The 23,638-nt window shown below is 37.0% G+C and overlaps 1 protein-coding gene across 10 annotated transcripts in view; it reads right to left on the bottom strand.

Annotated features, from left to right (window-relative positions):
* The window catches only part of COL25A1 (collagen type XXV alpha 1 chain), a 300,658-nt gene that overhangs the window by 31,281 nt on the left and 245,739 nt on the right, over positions 1–23,638 (bottom strand). For 7 of the 10 annotated variants that reach the window (XM_027457462.3, XM_072036923.1, XM_072036924.1 and 4 more), the window contains 8 exons: positions 19,587–19,619; positions 19,386–19,421; positions 15,250–15,294; positions 5,241–5,303; positions 4,382–4,450; positions 3,435–3,479; positions 1,403–1,447; positions 792–869 (listed from right to left, as the gene is read on the bottom strand). In XM_027457462.3, the coding sequence (XP_027313263.3) occupies positions 792–869; positions 1,403–1,447; positions 3,435–3,479; positions 4,382–4,450; positions 5,241–5,303; positions 15,250–15,294; positions 19,386–19,421; positions 19,587–19,619 (414 nt within the window). The remainder of the gene's footprint in view (positions 1–791; positions 870–1,402; positions 1,448–3,434; positions 3,480–4,381; positions 4,451–5,240; positions 5,304–15,249; positions 15,295–19,385; positions 19,422–19,586; positions 19,620–23,638) is intronic. The other 3 variants (XM_072036929.1, XM_072036928.1, XM_072036927.1) reach the window with 2 other exon arrangements.

Genomic DNA, 23,638 nt, shown 5'->3' with positions numbered 1-23,638 from the left:
TAGTGAGAAAATGATCAGATGCACAATGAGCCAAATTCTGTCTTCAATTGCACATAAGCAAACCCATTCATTTTGGTGGAGTTATACTGCAAAGAATTTGCATCTGACTATACCACAATGTAAACCACCTTGACTGCAATGACATATGTCACCTTGACACTTTGCTTTTATGCAAACACTCATTCACTCTCTTTGTAACCCCACTTTAATCCTCCACACTTTTGTGCACACCAGTCAAAACAGGTTTTCTAGAAATGCACAAATGGCAAGACTGGTGCTTAGTCTATTTAACATACTCAAGTTGCTGATTGAATCCACAGCTTGCTAATGGAGCCATGTGACATGCTTTCCAAATCTCAAATATTCTGCTGTTTGCATTTTATAGGAAGAGGAGAAGGTAAGAGAGAAAAAAAAGAAATGTCAATATTACACTACTTGAACTGAAAAGCAGATGCTTCTGTTGAACCTATGTATGTGGTTTATTGCATGATTTCAGCACTAAGCACCACATCCAGCAATGAATCAGCTTTATCCTCATTAGATGATGTCAATACACTCTATGGGAAATGCAACTAATTCACTCAGCTAAATTGTATCAAGGAAACAGTTTGTCTTACACCAAACAGCAACTCCAGTTTCCAAATATAGAAAGAGATCCCTAATTAATAAACTCAGCAAATCTTTGGGGAAGAAATTGTTCTCATTGCTTACACAGAAAAGAAATACATTGATGTCAAACTGCTTTTTGCCAGATCAGTCTAAGCCATTCTGGCATTGTTAGGTTTACATACCTGAAGAGCTTCATGAATATTGCCATTATAATCAATTATCTCTGTTGCACCTTGATCACCCTTCTGTCCAGGTGGCCCCTGTAATATATTTTCCATAATATTTTTTGAGACACCTGCCAAAGACTACTCTACACGCTTAACTGCTGATGCATGCTTTAGCTTGATTATTCTGCACTGAAATTTTGCTGTATTTACAACATATTACTACAAACCACAAAAGTTAGCATTAAACTAAAGATTATTTTTAAAGAAAAACAATTAAAAAAAATAAACATACAGGTCACTAAATGAATTGTGCTGCCGTGGGAAAGTAAGTAAATGAAACCCCTATGGTTAAACGCTGAAGCAGTTCCAACACACCAGTTTTGTATTGGCTGTGAACTATGTCAGAACATCTGGCATGTAACATCCTGCCCATGAACTGTGAACAGCGCACTGCTTCAAACAGTAGTAAGGACTGTAACTCATATTAAAGGCCAGTTAGCAACACACCTTCCTCCAGAATCAAGTGGCCAATTTCACCAGATTAACTGGGGTTGCTGCTACAATTTCAGTTCGTGGTGTAGACTGAATTTAAGAGCACAAAGAGCTGAAACGAGAAGTAGACTTACCCGTGGACCTGGAAATCCTGTGTCACCTCTGTCACCGGTATCACCCTATGTAAAAGGGATATTTGAGAACAGATATGATGTCTGACAGTATATTAGGTAGTTATTCCCTTCGAAATATGTTTCTCTTTAATTTTCAAGTTTAAATGCCTCTAATTATTAATAGAATGCGAATCTTAATTACTACAGAAATTCCTTAAAAATCTGTGTAAGTAACAAGCTGGACAACAATGTACTTGGTTCTATGTGAGTTGTTACTGTGTGCTGTAGTGGTATGGAATGAGAAATACCAAAGACTCAATAAAATACCAATTACATAATTAATGTAACTTCTCTATTTTTATTGCACTATTATCAAAGCTTTAATAAAAAAAGCTAGAGAAATAAAATCACTATCTGAAGTCTGAAAGTACCCAGCAACTTCTTCAAAGGTATGTTTCAAACTTGTGTTTCTGTGATCATGACTCCACTAAGTTTCTGAACTTCCCTGGTCCAAGTCCTTGCCTCCCCTACAAACACGTTACCGTCAGCATTAGAGTCCCTTTACTCCCTCACTGTGACAGGTGTAAGATCTTTACCATCTTGCATGCAGCTTTTTCCTCCTGCCTGTTAGTAATATGTTTCAAGTGATGTAGACGATTTAAAATATGCTTGCATTCATAACCCAGCATCCATTGACTATGATTTATTTCACTTCACAGACACTTTTATAAGAAGGTTCTTAAATTTGTATATTACTCAAAATGAATTAGGCTAAATAGTGCATTCTTGTTCCTGTTAAAATGTATAAAACACTGGTATGAAGTTAGGGAAGAATGATTAATTCACCAGTGGCAATAAACAAAATCAGAAGACAAAACTTTCATGGGGTAATGAAAGAAAAAGTGGAGGAGGAGGCTGGTGGCAGGACATAAACAAGTTTGTGCCATCTGCCTTTCCTTTCATTGTTGCCTTTGCAATATCTAGTAAATGAGTCATTGGTGTTGCTCAAAAATGAAGTTCTCAACTACTAGGTTGATTTCTCTGGTCCAGATTTTCAAGACAGTTAGGCCTTTTTGAAAAAATGAAAATTAGAAGAGATATCTATTTCTGGAGCATTTGGGAAGTGCCCAGGAACTGAAGGCCAGTGAGAGCCTGATTTACTCTTCTGCTTTCACTCTGAAGTGTTAATCCCCTCATCAGCTCCTTCAATTTACCAAGATTTCTTTTTGGTGGGACACTTACTTAATCATATCCTTAAGCACTGTGAATGGGATGTTATTCAAAGGCTTTTCAAGTACTGCAACCAGTATCCTGCCAGCCTACAATATTGTCTTATCATATTTATTCTGACATTAGACTCAAGAACCACCTAAATAAATCTGTTTTCATTTTGCTTTGGCTTCACAATATAACACAGAAGATTCTCCAGTGAGCACAGAATTTGCATAGCATATGAAATATCATAGAGACATATTTTCTCTCTACATACACGTGAATCCACTATATATAGAGATAAGTGGATGGATGGATAAATAGATAGACATAAAATAGAAATAATAATAATAGTAATAAAAACACCTTTGGTTAAATAGTTAAAACAGTAATGTAACCCACAAAACTTGCCTTTGTAGCACTTACTGGCCAGCCTACTTCAGCCTAAAGTCCTTGGAATATCAGTCATTCTTAACCCACCAAAGTTTGGATCCACAAAATTATTGCAAAAACCAGTTGAGTCTCCACAGACATAGAAGTTGGCACATGGGTGAACTATCCCACATGAGTTATACAGAGAGAAACCATGTGGCATTGGGAAAAGCAGAACAGAGTGAAATAGATATAATAACAAGAAAAACTAGAATCAGTGTTTGAAATACAGAGGATTCAATTCTACTAGCTAAAATTGAAAGTCAGAAGGTTCTATTTATAAAGAACACTGCAGAATCTGCTACATTTTCTTTTAAAGAGATAAATTAAGTTCCTGTGAAACATTATAAACTATCATAAATATCATTGTGTTAATCACTACAGGTAAGACAGTTTTGTTACTACTGACCTTTGACCCTTTGGGGCCCCTAGATCCAGGTTCACCTGTTTTCCCCTGTTCGAGGGAAGATGGGAAATGGACAGGAGAAAAATGATAGAGGAATGGGAGCGCAGAGAAAAAGAAATTAGTAATGACTTAGTATGGAACAGCGAAACCACCCCATTTCATACGATCAGGATCATGAGCCTCTAAAGGCACCAAATTTCACAGCACCCAGAGTAATATATTATTTAACACCAGCATGCAGAGGCCACAGATTCCATCCTTCCGTATGAAAAGTAGTACTGGCATTAGTAGACATCATTAACACCATTTTGCAGGAATGACCTATGTCATTCCACGGCTTCTGAAAAATGATAACCGAATAGTAGAGAAGGTACTTAATTATCCTGAAATAAGTACATTAAAATAAAGTATTATCACTATTTCTTTTCGCAGCAGTTCAGATGAATACAAATTGGCTGGCCAAGAAGCACAGAATCTGCCTTAGTGTGCTCAAGATGTATTAGGACAGGAAAACTGATGGTATTGGCTCAGTGGAAAATAGTAAGAAAACCCTAAAAAGTAGTTAGAAAGATCTCTTTCTTACAGAACTAGAAAACAGCATGCAAAATGGATTTTCTCTGCAATTAATAGCTACAATGGTCAAAGAGTTCAAATTTTGATGCTGAAAGTTAGGGACTTGAAGGGTGGGACTTTTGCTGATAATAACTTGGCCAACTCCATGACAATGTACATTGGTAGTGTCATTACTTTGTAGACCAAACAAGAGTCCATTTAAACTGCACTTCCACAGCTGTGAACACAAAATTGCCACTGCATTCTGGACTAGTGCATTTGACATTATTTTTATTTAAAAGCTCATTCACCAATTTTTCATTCTGTTTTTTGGTATAAAAAGATGAGTTTGTAGGTGTAAACCTAACAAAATATTTCCAATATAAAATCAGACTGACCTTTAGTCCAGGAAGTCCAGGTTCACCCCGCTCACCCTTCCCAGGTGGGCCTGCCTCTCCTCTGTCACCCTGTGGAAACAGATACACATACATCAGAAAATAATGAGCAGTTTTCACACAGAATGAAGTCAGTATGGTCAAAGAAACCAAACCATCGGAAGAAAACATTTTTGAGCTCATCTACAACTTCCAATGAGTTTGGGAACTCTCCACTGGGTAAACACAGTAATCTCAAACGTAAAAGAACAGCGCTTTTCTGAATTCCCAAACTATCATACCTAACATAGGTTATTTTTAGGACTCACAATGTTCTAACTTTGCCACACAGTGGCTTAAAAAACCTGCAAGAAGTATGAAAAAATATCCCTTTTTAATGTACCAGTACTTTCAAGTCCGATTTGTGCTATTAAAGTTCTAATACCTGCCTGCGCATTTAAGCCTTTTTCCTAAAATGGGTTATGAAAATATAGTTTCTTCATACAGGCATATTCTACCTCTTGAACAAATGAATTCTGGGATGCTAATAGTAAAAAAGGCAACTGATGAACTTAAATTACGAATGGTTGTAGAACACGCTTTTGCATTGTTTGAGGGCATCACTACAAAGATGTGTATTTCATAGCACAGGTCCATGAACTATGACTTTCCACATTTCCAGGCACTGTAGTAGCATATTTTAAACTGAACTTTAGATTTCCTGTCCATTTACAAAAATGGTTTCTAAGTACTTTATTCATTTTTGGATAAAAGATTTTCACACCATTAGCACAATCTCAGCACCTCTAATACAAGCCAACAAAGTCGAATTTGACTCTGGCTCTAAGGGCTTTGTACCAGAGCACTGACCAACCACCCTTACCTTTGTTCCTGGCAGCCCTGGCAACCCAGGTTCTCCTTGTGGACCAATGAAACCCGGTTCACCCTTTAAAAGCACAGCATGAGAGGTATGTTAGATTATTTATTTAGCAGTGCACAGTTACAGTAACACAATTTTCTTTTGGATAGTATTTTCCCTGTATTGCTTACAGCTCTCCTGCTGTGATGCAATAGTTATACAGACATACTTTTCAATATGGGCAACTTTCATCAGCATAAATTCTTATAGCAAGCCATCATACGGCATATGAAACACAAATGAAGCAGAAGTGTCACACATTGTTTTTTTATGAGGTTAAGGACAGTTCATTTCAGTCATGTTTTATGAGGTAGAGAATGCTTGGGCAGACAGGGTGATGGGATGACAAAGTAATGACAAACAGAGAGGCCAGATGGTACTGTTGCAATGCGTTTTCAAAGGAGGTTGTTAGCTGCATTATCCCCCCAAAAAAAGCAGATGAAAATATGATGCATCACCATGGCATTCTCCCTCCTTATTCTGACAGCAAAGTACTTCACAGTTCTCCACATCCAGACAAATTCTCTGGCTGAGAACAGGTGGGAAAGAGCCACAGCTCCTTATTCCCTCTCTGTCCTTCCCCCTTCCTGCCCATTAATTTTTACATACATAACAGACAAATAGCAGGAGTCAAGCTGAGTTGCAGCACATGCAGCATTAAGCAGGGGAGTCAATTATTTTTTTTGTTTTGTTTTGTTTTAAGCTATCTCCATGGCTGAAGAGGAACAGTGGAAGATTAATAAGCCATATGTTTTCATTCACAAACTCTCCTGTACAAGGTTTCCTGCGATCTAATTTTGTCACATAAATTTAAATCAAGGAAAAGATTTACCCATGAACTATTGTAAATTAAAAAAAAAAAAAAAAGTAAAACAGTAGTATAACTAAATTAATAAAGATTTATTTACAAGCATTTTAACATTATACCTGAATTTAATGACTACAAAATACCCATCAAATGCCTCTTTAGATAGCTAAAAAGACGGATGTGTCATAATCCTGTATTGATATAATTACTGACAACATATGGAGACAGTAAATATAAGCAGTTGGATAACATTTGTCTTCACCTCTTCGCCTGCATAGAAATACAGATACACTGCAGTGAGTGAGCAGGTTAGCAAGTGTTCTTGCACGTTCATATGCGCTCTTATCAGCAATCCATCATTAACAGCTCAAGCAAAGAAAGTCCCTAGCAAACCAGATAATTTTTTCCTGTGGCTATATTGAGGACCATAACAAGCACTCAGTGGCCTTAATTTAGAAAAATTAAAAATATAACTAAATAACATTTTCTAACATGAAGTTCTAGGTGGACATGGTTCAGCACTGCTGTATAATAACAAGGAATAAACTGAGACAAACATGTCAAAGAGAAGCACATTTTTGATGGCATTAGAAAAAAAACCTACAGTTTATATAAACATTTGTATCAGTGCACACCAGCAAGAGCAACAAAAGGTTGCCATTGCAGATAGAAGTGCTTTAACATCGGTAAATGGTGAAGAAAGTAGCTGCAACCATTTATTTTAGAATAAGAAGGTGCTCAGCAGCTCCAGGTTGCTTTAATACTGATTTTACCAGGCCTCATTTCTTGGCCAACTATTTATGACTTCAGGCAGAAGAAACATGCAGTGACTACGCAGTTCAATCTTTTCAGTGATAAGGCTTAAAGTGCTATTCAGAGGTTGATGCACAGAAAAAGGTGCTTTGCAATAGCAAGTGGAATTGATAATGAAAGAAGCTGGCAGCTTCAGTAGCATAACTAGAGTACAGATCTTACATGACACAACTTTAAAACATTATCAAATGTGGAATGGAATAACTAGTGTGTCAGTAAAGGGTAGGAACTGACTGGCAGAGTAGCAGCTCTTCTGAGAAAGACGTGGGGGTTACAATGGATGCTGAGTTGAACATCATCCCACGGTGTGTTCTTATCACACACAAACCAAACTGCCGTAGGTAGGACTTGGTTACATTAAGAAAAACAGGCACTTCTCCTTCTGTTAAGATTAGCACTGCCATTGAAGTGTGAAATGTAAGGAAAAAAGTTTCCTCTCAGTAAGGCATGCTTATGTCACTGTAACGGAATGGCAACTGAAAGACTGTCCTGATTAGTCATGATGTTTGAGCCATAGAGGAAATCAAAGTTAGGAAATCTAGGACTAAGGGTTTTTTCATTTTAAATACATGACATTTCCAAGTTAGCTGGCCCATAGCTGCAAGAAAGTGTGAATAAAAGCCTACTTGGGACTGCACTTGGATTTGACATCATTCTAGCTCTGGCATCTCCTGATCTCAAGTCTCTTGCTTAAATGAACTCTGAATTAGCTTTAAACAGTTGTGAAGCACTGAAAGGAATGCAGAGAACCAAGTTTTACAACACTTTACTAAACATCTCACTACAGATTCTTCCAATAAAACCAAAATTTTATCTGGTAGGAATCTCCTACAAGCTTCTTTGCCAGCTAAAACAGGGACAGGGAAGACAACAACTGGAAGAGAAGAGTTAAACAGGTAGGTTGTGACAGGAGATTTTGGAATTCCCCTATTTGAAATACAGTTTGACAGCTGTATAAAAAGCAAGTAATGACTCCTCATGCATTTTAGTTTAACCCTTTGGCACAGTTATGAAATAACAGCTTAGAAACCACCACATTGCAGAGGAAGTCAACAAGATGAATCTCAGCATTTAAACTTCACCTACTGTGAGAGCTTGGAGCAATTTGCAATCATACAGCACAGGCAACTTGGTATTCAATAAAATAAATCTACAGGCTTGTGAATTGCTTCCATTTAACAGAGGAGTGATTTGTTATCATTTAGGAAGGAACAAATCTTAATGGCTTGAGATGTTAATATTTTAACAGACTAAGAGCCTACCTCTGAGCTCATTTTCACTCTAAAATATTTGTCAAATGTAGAAATACATTATGGACAACAAATTATATGCTGCTTTTCACAAACCTTCTTAAAGTTAATTTCACTTCTAATAATAAAATGTCTAAAGTAGAAAAGGGCCCTATAATGGCATGCTGTGCACCTAGCTTAATGTGAGCTCCATCAGAATTAATAGCAAAAAAATACCTTGTAATTTACTTCAGAGGATATTCATTTTTTATGGGGATTATTATCTAGATGTATTCATAACTGGTTGTTTCATGATGATCAAAGCTTTTAGGGGCTGAGGCACAGGCTAGCTTTGATATCAGATGTTGACCCTCTCATGACACGTGGCTCACTGTCACTGTCTTAATTTTTACAGAACCTGTAATTGGCTAAAACTTGAACTTTTGTTCAAAAAGGTGCAAAAATTAAAATTCTACTTGCCACGCTAATTGCTTTTTCAAACACCACTTACTTGACAAATGTTTATAAGCAACATAGATCTAATACTGTACTCAGCCTCCACTGCACAGCTGAGACACAAGCAATGAACTTATTTGAAACTGTACTCACAGACAGGCCCTGTCCACTTCCAGTCCTTGAAATGCAAGGTTCTACACTGACATATACTGACATGGATGGAAGGGTCCTCACTTTACTCACTTCAAGAGACCAAAGTGCAGTTGTCGTAAATGTCATCCTGACTAGTCATATTTGAAGATACCAGTATGATGCCCATTCCTTGTCTAATGCTACTGAAAGAATCCTACAAAGTTGAAGATATACAGGACAAGAGCTATCAAAAAAAAAAAAAAAAAAAAAACCCACACCCAAAAACCCAAATCCAAGGCAATTTAGAGAACCAGCACACAGTTGGAATAGGTTGGATTTGGTTCACTATTGCCTTTGTTGATTTTCCAGAAATTGCCCTCTGACGAGACTTGAACCTCAGACTTGAGGTTTCTGAGGTTGCCATCCAATCAAAATACTGCAACATTCTCACTCAGGAGAAGAGTGAGGGCTAAATTCTCAGAAGTCTTTCAGAGGTGCAAGCCCACAGCAGTCAATGGAGCTGTACTTGCTCATGACCTGCCTGCATCTGCTCAGGGAGTTGGGGGCACTCAGTTCCAGTGTAGCAAAGCCTCAGAAGCTCAGCCTGCTTTAGACAGAGAACAGCACCTTATACTTGCTCACTGAACATTAGAGGGACTTATATATAGCCTCAAGTCCATGGGAACTTCACTCTCAGGAGGACTACAGTATTCTGTTCATAAGAAGGAAATGAGCAAGGTAAAAGGAAATCTGATAAAAAAAAACAACTCCAGTTTGTAATGTCTTTGTTAGTGCTTTTCATACCAACTCAGAATTGGCTCAAGAAATGGCCAGTTAAGCAGGTTGTCTGCCTCACTCGTCACATTTGAAACAATATCTTTACACACTGCTCAGTCTCTAAACTTAGAGAAACAATTCTCGTTTTGAATTTCCAAATGCATGTTTAGCCTTTATGATTCATTTAAAGAAGCACAATGTACTACCTTAAAATCTGTCTAAAACCTTGAAGCTTCACAACTAGCCCTACTTTGTATGACATTTATTGCTTTTTAGTGAGCCTAATTTTCTCATCATTTTTAAGTTCTGCCTGCTTGGAACATATGCTGCTTTGGAAGGGCACTAAGGGAATAATTCTACAGCAATAAGTCTGATTAATTCTGCATGCATTAGTCATATCAAGGACTTCCTACTTAAAGGCTAATTATAATTCAAGTCAGCATGGTACCTACTTTTGAGGATTAGAATAAAAACACTTGTTGTAATGAGCACCTCATTTTTAATTCTTTGCGATGACTGATCTGCTAAATTATTAGAGTCTGGCCTCAAACTGTTTTCTTTAGAAAAAAGTTAGATTACAAGTCTAAGGAATTATTTGTTGCTGCTATTAAAAGTAAAGAACTTTATTGCGTGCAATCATTTCTGACCAACTAAAATTGTATATTTGAAGTACAGAAATAATTTTGTGCCTGATAAAATACTTTATTTCCAAATGCAACAAAATATAGGGCTTTCAGATTATTCAGTTACATTCAAACTTTGGATTTGGATTGATTTTTTGTAAGCACAAAGAAAAATTGAACTATATAATAAAGCAGATCCCGTGAAATAGATCTTTACAAGCTTAATCTTACAACTAGTAATAACTTTAGAGCAAATAACATCCTGTTTTTCAGTTACTTATGCTTTAGACTTTTCCAAGAAAGAAAATAAGAGCTTTCATGATTTGGAGGATATAGTTTCTGATGGATTAATAAGAACTGCATATATCCCAAAGAATGCCCAAGTAAATACTCCTGACACATGCATACCATCCAATGTTAATGATTTCATTTTCTGGCCTTGATTCTCGTAATTAAGTCTGGAAAATTACATGTCTACCCTATGCAAGCGATTACTGCCACATCATACAGAAACCGGAGTGAACAATGCTAGATGTGTAGCTACTTGCATACAAATACATATTCATATATACAGTTCCACTCTGGAAAATAAATACTCAAAGTTAGTGGCACAACTGTATCTTTTTTTTTTTTTTTTTTCCCCAAAAAAATAAATCTACCCATGCATGGAGCTACTTTTGAAAGCCAGGCTTCCAAGTGCAGGTATTAAATCCTATTTTTAGGCTCTTTCCCATTTTTACCCAAAGCATGCATCATTACATTCCACTTTTCAGTATTTAACCAACATTGTTTGTCCTGCACATTGTTTTTTCTACTCATACAACCCACTCTTGAGAACACTTTATATAAATGATGGAAGGCTGGAAATTAGTTGACATTTGAATATTTCAATATATGTATCAGCTAAGGAAAGTACATATCAGGGTATTTTCAATAGAGCTGAGTTTCCAGTAGAATTCCCACAATTTTCAACTGCTGTAATTAACGTGTCCAGTACATCTCCACTCCTAGGATTCAGAAATGGCTATCACAAGGTCAACTGGCCCCTTCCAGCTCCCACATTCAGGCTAGAAGGTTCTGATTATGGCATTCTATAAGATAAAATGAATTGAAGACTAAGCAAGACTAAGCCCCAGAAATAATGGAAAGAGAGGCATAAGGTTTCATGGTAACATTCATTGACAATGAAGAAAAACAGGAAGAAGAATAGAAATACAGATCCTCTACAAAAAGAAAATGAAATAAACCCCTAAACATTAGGGAAGCTCCTGGGGTAAAAGGGAAGTTTGAAGAACTTTTATCTGTGTGGTGAATGGCATTGACCCCAAAATTAAACATCTGAAACAGACATTTACTTTAGATTTCATTTTGCTACCAGATGCTGAAAGGAAAAGCAAGAACACTTGAGCGTCAACAACTCAGTCACTTTCTTTTCTTAAGAGTTTAAATGGCTTTAGGAGACAAACTTCTATGCACCCAGCTTCAAAATTCTGTCTTTCTTTTTCTCTGGAAGTCTTCTTTTGTATCAGAAGCCACTGGATGAAAGGAGTATCAATTCTACTAGAACTTAAAAAAAAAAAAAAAGTTCTATGGAGTAGCAAGTTCTGCAGTCTTCCCATGGAATTAGGAAAGTCAAAGGATGAGCCCTTTGCATATGAAGAGGTAAAAATTAATTAATTAATTAAAGTACAGAACAAATCAAAATAAGAACTGCTTTTGTTTTCATAAAAAAAAAATCCATATTCTTATCCAAGAATATTCCCACATACTTATCCAAGGTTCTACTGAAAACAGCTACAGTCCCAGTTAAATCAGTCTGAAGTACAAAAAGATAAAAGTGGCTGCATACTGGCAAGTCTATTGAATCAGTCAATTTTGCAAGATTTGAAAGTGCAGGAAACTTTGCCCACATCACAAAAGCAGAAGGACTAGGAAGGCTTTCTTTTCTTGTGCCAAATCATTCAACAGTTTTCTTCAACACTACAGAATAAAAGCTCAGTTGCGGTCATGAGCTTTGCTTCGGTATTGTTTTAAAAATGGAGGGGAGAGAAATCCCAGAAATGCTGATGAAAACCCAGAAGTGCTGCACAACATGCTGTTATTGAGAAAAGTTTGTGTCTTGTTGAAGTTGAGGATTGCACTGACAAATTCCAGAAAATGCAAGACAATGGATTTGAGAGATGTCTGATGCTACAAAGAATAAGGGTATGCATTATTTCCATTACAGTAAGGCAGTACTGCTATGTACGTATCATCCCATAAAATTATGAGATAAAACAGGTATATGAAGTTTGTGTTTCATAGAAAGTATTCTGCATCTACGTGGCGTCAGTTGGGGGATATCAGAGCCATGAGTTAATATTCTGTGTTTAGGTGCCTTACTCACTTCCCAAATGACATGGTGGAACACATTCAGAGGCTCATTAAGTTTCCAGCCATTCCTAAACGGCAACAGGTGCTTGAGAAACACTTCTCCAGCATGTCACAGACAGCTTCATCACTGTCTTGGAAATAACTGACTGCACTTGTGTTTCCTCCATGGCACCAACTGACAATGTTGAGAGAAAGAAAAAGAACAGGAAGAACTCCCAAAACATCCGCATGGGCACAGTGAATGAGTCTAGAAAAATAATTAACAACAACCCTGCTGCATACTCTGAATTCAGGTATGATACTTGCATGTCCATCCCGTATTGCAGTCCATTCAGGCCCCGATATCATGTTAAACCAAGGTCTAACGGATTTCTGGGAACATATACTGATTAATTAATAGAAATGGCATTACAAGAAGTTGAAACTTTCCAGTGATTAATATTTATTAATCCTTTAAGTAGCCTGGCTATGCCTTCAGGGATACTGGAATGGATGCCTTGGGAATTTTCTTCAGCCATGAAAAGAAAGATGAGATTTAGCTGGAAAGATATGGTTCTCTGACTGCCGTGGTATTAATGTTTTTACAGGCTGGTTTAACATTTGTAAGGAGTGCTATCTATGTGTATAGTTACCTAAAGCATTTCATATTGCAGCCTGCCACTGTAGAGAGATTAATTCACAAGAAAGCAAATTTATAGTTTAACTCATAGCTTTAGGAGAAGAAAAGAAGACTTCAATTCCTTTCATGATAGTTATAGGATGAATACCTAACACCAGGAGAACTACATACAAGAGTTCCCTGTGCATAGAACACCACAGTGTCTTGCTCATCTTTTCTCTACATAGAAGAACTATAAAGATACTAAAGGAAATTCTTTGAAAATTAAGCAACTTGGAGTCATTTATTTACTTAATTTCCAGGCAAACAAATCAATGAATAAATTGTCCCCATTCCTTGGCTACTTGGCTGGGGAGCAGAGGTTTAGGTGAAACCCATTCACCTACAGGTGAATGCACTTCAGAAGCACTTGCCACCTAGAGCAAGTTCAAAACTGCTTGAGCAGAAAACAAACAAAGTGCTAATTTCTAGAACATCATAGGAAGACACAGACTTTGAGAACATCCTGTAATAACTCCAATTATAGAGGACTGAAGAAAGACAAAAAAGTGCAGTGACATCCCTAATGTATTTTAGCTGCAAGGGACCTCAACAGACAATTTTGTAGAAGACTTTTCATTTCATGTTTTGCCTTTTAGGTGAATCTGAAAGTCACTCTTTTGAGCCGTTCTTACCATCAATGAAAACAAACAAAAAAAAACTAACAGCAATGATATTCCCAGATCAGAAATTTAAACTTTTGTAATTTCCTTGCTGATGATATTTGTGGACATGCATGGCCTGTACGAACATGGAATCCACACAGACCTGCCATAATACAACCCCAGCTGGTTTTGGCAAGTGCTCCCAGGATGCTGGCATTGACCTCCAGCTGAGCTACCTCTTTGCTCACTATTAAATCAAACAGACCATGGATTTCTGTCAAAGCTGTTTATGAAAACAGAATTTCATTACATGAAGGACTCAGCTCCTACGTGATCTTCATCAGTCAATGCAGATTTCTTTCCTGCAGAAAATGAATGACCTCCCTGGGAACTACATTTTCAGGTATGATAACATACAAACTTTAATAAGCACTTTCAATTTTTCCCATCATTCACGAGCAACAGAGAAAGGACATTATGCTTGAATGGTGTGGCGATTCACAAGTCCCTTGAGAAAACCACTGCACATGTTACATTCCTTGAGATAATCCTGAATCCTACCAAAATGGACAAGAGCTTGGCCTTTGGTTTATCCCCCTTTTTACTGGAGAATTGTTCTAAACTACCTACTGAGGTATGCACAAGCCCACGCTGGAATGCAAAGAGAAAATTTCAGAGATTTTCTTCTCTGAAAGAAGAATCTTTACCACAAAGGAGAAACAACCAATCTAACAAGCACTCACTCAAGATGTAAATCCAGTCACTTCGTGCAGCATTATGGGTTTACAGTTCAAACTGTGCAAGTGTCTGCAACTCCCTGTGCAACCACTTATGCTAGAGCTAAATCAACCACGTCTTTTGGATCAACTTACCTAAAGATCCCAGACAAACTGGAAGCCAGGAGCTAAACCATGTATTACGTCAGGGTCTGTAGCTAATACTGAATAGAATCTTATTAAAACATTTTGACTTGTCAGTGGAGATCACTACTGTGTAACGGAGCACAGAGTATTCTTGTTGACAGAGTCAGTTCTCTACAGCCTGTGTGTAATGAATGCAGTTTTCTGGCTGGAGGCTTAGTAAATTCAGTAAGTCTACTGCTACAGGAAAGTACCCATCAAAATGGAAACCGAGTAAAACTTTGTGACAATGACAATGTCACAAATAACAAGTCTCTTCCATTGTACAGAAATATAAAAGCTATTATATATATATATGTTTATATGTGTGTATATATATATATATATATATATTTAAACAGTGGAATCTTTATTTCCTAGATGGGCAATGGTCTACTTCACATTTTAATATAAGATATCGTTTGATTCCTTAAACCATTATTCAGTGCAAAACCTGCCTGTGACAATCCTCAGTTCAATACCAGAGACTCAGAAGGTGACAACAGTACAAGCACAATAAGTTCACTTTAACAAAATCCTTGCAGTCCCGCCCCTCTTTGTGATGACCCCTAAATACAACAGAGACTACAGTTTATTTACCTTTATCCCAGGGAGTCCAGGAAGCCCAGGAAGACCTGGTTCACCCTACACAGGAAAATTGCATAATATTACAGACATTATTTAGTTATGGTCACTATCCAGCAAACGCCTCTGTATATTCTGCAGCAAGATAAAAGAGCATAGATGACAGCTAGTCATTTCAGGCAGGGCTGATATTCTGATATTTTCAAAATGAGTGATTTAATGTGACTGTCCTAATATACATTAAGGAACACAAATATCTTCTGGGAACCTCTGATGCTATGACGACACCCACATCTAAAATCCATGTCAGAAAAAAAAATCCCCCCCAAAAAAAACCTCACACACAAAAATGAATTCTCTTTAGCCTTCACCAAAGGAGAGGAAAACAAGCAGCACTGGCTTATTTTACACACTGCCATTTAAGTTCCATACTTACAACAGATGCTTTATTCTGTTCCATTTTCGACTCTGAGATAGATATTGTGCTGCATAACTATCTGATTTATCTAGAAAGTAATTCAGGTTTAAATTGTGCAATTCAAGCAGGACTGCCTAATTACAACTGCACCATCATTTTTATAGACCTATCTGCTGCATCATTTCAGTGCTTGGTATTTATCTCTGAATATATATGGTGTCATGAAGGATAGCAGGAATATAACCTTCTACAGCTTTACCCAGAAATGCCTTACTTATTTAAAATTGCAATAAAATGACCTATAATACAACATTTGCAAGGGTAAATTGTTAACAAGAATAGAAAGCTGAATGCATTTATTTTGAAATGAAGTTGATATTAGTCTAAGACAAGAAAGCTTACTACAACATTCTCACACATGGGGATTTTGAGGTATCAGCTAAATAGAAAGATGTTGTCTAGGGAAATAAAAATGATGAACAACAACAAAAAAGATAGCAATAACATGTGAAGAAAACATTATTTTAAAGGCTGTAGACTTTATTTTATTACACATGTGGATTCAAACCAGCACGTTGGATCTCAATATTCCCTGAACTTTCTAGAAGCTCATGTCTGAACTCTGAAGCCAACTTTTACCTTTATAACAAGTTGAACTATATTCCAGATTTTGTACACTCTTGAGCTTTACAGAAATCCAGATTTCTGCTCTGTGGTTTGGGCTGATTCATACAGATTTTGCTATTAAAACATTTTGTATGTGTGTATACACATACATATATACTTCCATGTATTCACTCATCTATACAGGTATGTATGCACGTATATACTCAAAAAAAACCCCACATGCATACAGATGTTCCTCAGGCTACAGTACCCCAAAACACTTTGAGGCAATAATATTAACCAGACTTGAAGCACTAATAATAAAATTACATTCTGCCACAAAAACACTGCTGAAAAACACAATAGAGGGTCTGCAAATTGTTTTACCAAATGGAGTAATTTTTACATGTTATAGCTGGATCTGATAACAGCTTCTTTGTCCATTTCAGTCACTCCAACATTTTAACTATTCATAATGCCTAAAAGCACAGGGAAGAATCCAGTCTGAAAATATTAACTATAAAACGAGATGAAAGAGTGGACTCTAGCTCTTGGTTTATTGCCTAGCACTTCCTAAAGCAGGAAATGGGTTGTCACTCTTGCAAAAGAATAATCCATTAAACAGTCTCCATTACACTCAATCCTGACAAAATGCTAGCTACAAAACCTCTCTTCATCTTTCACTTTCTTACCTGAGTAGCCATACATGTCACACAGCTAACATGCCCTACCCTCATCCAACTGTGAAGCACTAAGTTTCACTTCTAAGCTCAGCATTTGAATAATTAGAACTGATAAATCTATTAATATTGCTGCAGTAGCTCACTGTTTAGTCTTGGGACAGAGCTAACCCCTAGGGAACCACATGTAACAAGCAGAGAGGATCCAGCAAGGCCACTTCAACTTCACAGTACTCTAAACCAATTAAGATGCCCCTCAAAGATGGAAAGAATGTAGAACAATTAAACCATTAACGCTTCATTAAAATTAGTATCGTAGATGATTCATAACATTTTCTTTTCTGGACCTTTCATAATACAAAATATGTGAGTATGATTAAAGAGAACAATGATATTTGAAGAAGCAGAGGCTGTACACTAACTCCACCTCATAATGTTAGGGTTGGCAGGGCAGGTTGTTCTATCGCCTCTGCAATACAACATATGGCACACAACAGCCTTGTCAGGCCATTCAAACACCATCACACCTCATCTCATGTAAATAATGTTCAGGTGGACAGCTCAATATATATCTGTTCTTAGAAGATGGATAAGGAGTAACTGGAAGAAGAGGAAGAAGTAATATATAAAGAAGGAAGATCCAGGAAGGAAATAGGAATGGAGCACGGTAGGGGGTAAAGAAGAGAGGCGATGTAGGGGGCATAGACATACGTCTGTTTGAGAAAGGGCTACCCCCAGCCTCTGGTGGGGTGAGCAAGTTCCTGCTGAACAGGGGCAGGATGGCAGATGTGGGACACCTGGCTGGACGAGGCACTCTGAGTGAGCGTATTATGGGAGCTGCTGTGTATTATGGGAGCTCCCTGGCTGGGCACGGGGAGGTGGCATATTGGGAGTTTGTGAGGTGATGTGGAAAGAATGCATTAAGCCCCCTTTGGTGCGAACAACAAGCTGAGACTATACAAAGTCTGAACTGCATGCCTCTCACTTATCTATATTACATAAACGAGATCAAACCTGAGTGCCTGGGGACTGAGATGCAGGAGGCTGCTGATAAATCACTGCTGCTTTTGCCTCCATGGCAGCCAGCTAATGAGAAGATGAATCTCAACAGGCTCTTAAGTGCATTTTCTAGTTTATTACCCAAGCAGAGCACACAGTGCAGAATGCACACGCTTAATGATTCCACAGATTAGATAGCTTTAAACTAGTATGATTACTTTCTCTAATTAAAACTGCATTTTACTAAAGAACTGCATTTGCAACCATAATAGTCTTTGTTTAGTCTGTTATAATTGATGCCAATTAATATTTCTCAAACAAAAAGACTCTACTTCTCATTTTACATTAATGTATGTTCAGGGGTTTTGCTTAGTCACGTAAAGGCCCTGAGTATTAGAAACAGCTGTACTGTCATTCACCATATAGAATTTTAGCTCTTGGCTGGCTGGCTGGCTGGAATACCTGCTCACTCAACCTTCAGCTGGGCTTTGCTCCACTCTGGCAGCAGTGGGTGATTTTCAGTTATAAGACACAAGAACGGTGCTGAAGGCTCCAGAGGGAAACAAGTACTGCAAAGCAAAAATCTGGTTCCCTCATTGTCTCTTCTCTTTGCCCTTTCACCATTTCTCCCAGCAGGACCTGCCTCCTACTCTCCTGAAAGGCAGCCGAAGGCACAGCATTCACTATGTTTGATGGACTGTGGATTCAAAGGGGAAAGTCCCCAGCTTCATAGGGCCTCATGCAGCACAGAGTCAATACAGCTCCTGCTGGATCTTTACTTGCAAAAAAATAAAATAAAATTAAAATAAATTAAAATAAAATAAAATAAAATAAAATAAAATAAAATAAAATAAAATAAAATAAAATAAAATAAAATAAAATAAAATAAAATAAAATAAAATAAAATAAAATAACCAGCCTTGGCTACATGGCACCCAGGGGAATTTCTTCCTCAGGAAGGAAGAATGAAGCAGCATTAGCCATTGCATATCTCTGATAGTTTGATTCCTCTTACAAGTACATGGAAAAGGGATTCTAGTCAGCATTTATTTTCTTCCTAATGAGATGTAATAATGTCCCATAATCTAAAGGTTAATATTCAGTCAAACATGCAAGGTTAACTTGTGATCATTCGAGTAGCAGAGCCATTCTTTGTTAGTCTCACCAGCTGCAATTGCGTAAGCTTTAAACACAAGAAGTGCTCTGTCACTAGAAGAGGAAGTGGGTTATTCTAATATTGCCTTTCATGCTAATTAGTATCATTCCTGTGCTTTTTAAAATACAAAATGACCATATAAAAAAACAACTGTACAAGTCTTGGGCTGTTAAATTGTAAAGCCTTGGGATTATCCTAGTAGAGGTAAATGTCACTGGTAACATCTGCATAACAAGTTTTATCACAAATCTGACAGTGAAGAAAAAAAGACACAAGAATTTCCAACTTATACCTTTTGTCCAGGTCGCCCAGATTCACCAGGTTCACCCTAAAAGAAAAGAGATGAAAGGCATGAAATCTGACAAAATGAATTAAAAATAAGGTTGGGGAAAATCATAACATTAATGGTACCTGAAACAGTTGTGACAGTACAAAGTAACACAGACCAGCCACCCCTCTTCTTCCCGTGCAACTGCTTTAAACATTAAATTACCTTAATTCCTGCAGCAGATGAACCAGGGTCACCCTGACAGAAAATCCACAAGAAACAATCATACTTATTACTTATACATTTTTTTTTTTTAAGGAAAGAGATACAGCAAAATATGCAAGGTTATAGCAAGATTATGTAGCAAAATAACTGTATAGCAAGAGTGCCAGTTTTCTGTGATGCTACATAGAAATTTATCCATTGAAATTAAATCAAAATGATTCAGAAAAGAAGCAGTATTATTTTAAAGAACATTTGGACAGAGTTAGTTTCAAACAGCACAATAATTAACCTCAAATTTCACAACCAGTAATGTAGATGCAATAATTGCAGATTTTGTATAAATGTGCTTCAAAAAGCCAGGAGATGGAACATAGTTTGGCATTTCTAAATTGCTGGTATACATTAAAAATCATTTACTGCCATTTACAAAGCGTATAAGTGATCTTTTTGACCTGGTTCTGCAGACGGCAAGTATCAGGTCTCGACTGACAAAGCTTTTTGTGCTAATGAAGGTAAGCCTTGAAAAAACAGTGACCATCAGGACAGGTCATAGCTTAATTTCCACAGCTCCTCAGCCTATTTAAACTGATAATTCAATGCAGTTAAGTGTTGTACATTACAGGATAAGATAGCTACAGTAATTTATGAATTCAGGAAAAAAAATTTGTTCTGAAGAAACATCTTGCATTCAAAAAGAGTTCTCCTGTGTTATTGGACTTGATAGGCAGTGATACACACACGGTCAGAGAATTGGCAAGTGACCCAGTAGGGAAGATTTTAGCTCCCAGTTCATTTTGTGTAACTGCTACAGGATCCTTAAAATTATTTTGTACACATTTGCTGCATTTTTTTTTTCTTAAACGGCATGCCAAAAATATGGAAAAAGCTAAACTAAGGAAAAAATTTGCTAGTCAAAATACAGGCTGTTGAAGATGGCTAGAGTGCTTTTATTGGAAGAACTGCCTCACTATTTGTTACTCAAAATAAATTGGGATTGTTCATTGAAAATAACAGGTTGCTACACAGCAGCAACTGCAAGCTCCTCAACAGCCTGTTGGTGATTTACATAGGTAGTACAGGAGCCAGTAGTGTAATCCACTTTGAAGATGTTTAAGCAGAGTATCTATTCCTGGTGGTTCAGTGAAGCTGGAGGAAGCATTCTGGGAATGCCATAGTTTAAAATTTGTTTTAGGTATATATATATATATATATATATATATATATGAACAGTGTAATAAAATTAAATGGCACCATGTAACATGTTCACTACTTTTTGAAGAAGAAAAATAGATTTCCTCTACACAGTTAACACAGTGCTCTCATGTGTGAAGAAAAAAAAATAAAAAGTCAGTTTTATGAAGGGTTGATTCATGTCTGGAAACCTGAGCTGCCTCATCTTGACAGACATGCATGAGTGATACAGCTGATATCCCTTACAAGCATGTACAACTGCAAAGCTTCAAGGACTTTTTATAGCTATAAACTGGCAAAGCAACTGGTAAGAGACATTCACAAGTTAAACATTTTAAAGGATAATGATGGATATGGGGGAGATAAGAGTATTTATAAAGTATTTATAATCCACCTTCACATAAGAATGAAAATTAATATGGGATTAAAGAAAAATATACGGCACAGCATGTTCTCAGTTCTCTGATGAGTCAGACAGCTTAGAAATGAAGAAACTTTAGCAGGGGAACACGCACACACAAGAAAGATACTTGGTAATTTCCAGAAGCCAAGGCTACAATAGAAAAGCAGGAATAAGAACTCAAGTCTGGCATTGGCACTGTCTTCAAAGTAGGACTACTCAGCGAAGTCGGTTTCCTTTTTAAATCACAGGTCAAGAAGTATGTACCCAAGCCTGTGTTTCTGAGATCTACTGGGTAGAAAGAAAACTTATACTAATTGCACAAATAGGAGCCAATTCCTAAAACCAAGTCTGAAACTGTTGCCACCTGACCTCTCTCACCATGCTACTAAATATTTAGTGTGAATATTTAAATATTTACAGAAACATCACTTAATATTTTAAAGAAATGCTTTTACGTTTCTATGAATTAAATCTCTTAAACATGTGGCATGATAATTTAGTGTAATAGACTCTGCATTTACTTATATAAAATGTCTTGTTTACTGACCAAGGAGGGCACATACATGTAAGTGGTTGAACAGCTGAGAACTGAACCAGTACTAGCCTTATCTCATCTCTGAACAATACCTCCAGTAGTTCTCTTAAAAAGTTTATTTATGAATGGATACTTATTAAGTCATGAACTCCTCTCTGCAGGTGTTCAGCTGGCAAAAACTGTCAATTTTCATCTGGTAGTGAAGTCCCATAATGTAACACATGCCCCAGACATTTCAGAGATACCCAAATACAAGGCATAAGTTGTGTAGTAGGGAAAAAATATATCAGAAGACATGTGTAAGCCATAATGCGTTAATAAGGCTGGGCTGTGAAATTTGCTGGGACTTGATTCCATCTGCTTCTTTTAAGACAACAAAAAAGTACGGTTTTCTATGTTAAGCTCTTGCCCCAGTAGAAAATAGCCAGAGGAAACACAAAGGGAATGCCACTGTGCTACTCTGATGCTCTGCATTATAGCAGAACAGTCCAGTAAATGTAACTCTTTGAGATGATCATGGCAACTGAAAAAAGTGCAAACAAGTAAGAAAAAGATATGCAGGGAAAAAAAAACAAAAACAAGGCTTTGTGAACATATTAATTAAATGTGGCTGTAATAGACATTCTTAGTTCCTCTATCACTAGCATGATTAATAATTGCTAGGCAAATTCATGCCTGAATTATATTCAATGATCATGTAGCAAAATCTTTCCCCTATGATGAACAGCAGGAAAGAACACAATCCTTGCTAAGCAGTGCAAATGTAATGTAATGACACCATGTTTAATTTTTGTTCCTATATTATCTGTCAAAATACATCCTTCTAAGCTCCCAAGCAAAGTGCTGTCTGCAGAGATATCTTTTGGAAACATTAAGCTGCAGCTCTCCTACAAGATCTGGATATTTTTTTGAGTGGCACTTTGCGTAGCAGGCAAGGAAAATGGGGAGAAAAAAAAAAAAAGAAAAAAAAAAGGTTAACTAAGCCTCAGTTTTGCGTATTCTGTCCTAAGAATTCATGCAGTGAATGCCAGCCCACCACTATTAGAGCAATGCACTCCATGCAAACAGCATGTACATGTATTTCCATGTCACCACACCACCTCTGAAACTTATAAAAAAAAGCTTGAGGAGATGGGAGACTTCTGTATTGTGAAGTCCTACAAATATATTGAAATTTCTTTAGATACAGAAGTATAAGAAATCTCCTCATGACCTACACTTTCCACAAGTTGATCCCAAACTGATTAAATACAGAAATGTTACAAAAAACTATACTCATGAAGAAAAGATCTCCCACTAGAAGAGGGAGACATATTTTTTTTTCTTTTCATTAAACAAGGTCCCAAGCAAGGAGATGCATGCACTGCTGACCACAGTGCATCACAGGCGTACTAATGGATACAGGCTTACTCTCACAGTTGATAAAATAGCAAAGCAACAAAGAAAGCTACACTCGACTGCCCAGGTTGATTATAAACTTCCTGTTTACTTGCTGCCAGACTATGTCTGAATAAAAATCTCATATTTGCCTAGAGATTATGCTCTTTAATCTCATAAAAGTAGATTAAGAAGACTTCATTGGAATACCCTGTGTATGTAACTAAATAAGGTTTTTGAGATTTTAATCTGGACTAATAAACAGGACTGCAAATGAAGTATTATTTAAATGAACTCTTGAAATGAAAGACCTTGGCTATTCTTAAACCTAATGACTATTTTTAAGATCTGATTTTAGAATATGCCCTATAATATCTTTGTGTTCATGAATACTGTTTCCAAATTATAGGGCCTGAGAGATTTGCATGCATTCCTTACCAGCATTTTGATAAATCTATCATAAACATCTCCTTGCAGTACACTCTGATCTGAGTTGGTTATGCAATTAAACATGGGGGGCAGGGGAGAATGAGAAGGACACAATAA

Source organism: Anas platyrhynchos, chromosome 4, assembly GCF_047663525.1.
Source record: "Anas platyrhynchos isolate ZD024472 breed Pekin duck chromosome 4, IASCAAS_PekinDuck_T2T, whole genome shotgun sequence".
Classification (NCBI taxonomy): Eukaryota; Metazoa; Chordata; class Aves; order Anseriformes; family Anatidae; genus Anas; species Anas platyrhynchos.
The sequence above is the reverse complement of the archived record's forward strand: the minus strand, read 5'-3'. Positions and strand labels throughout refer to the sequence as shown.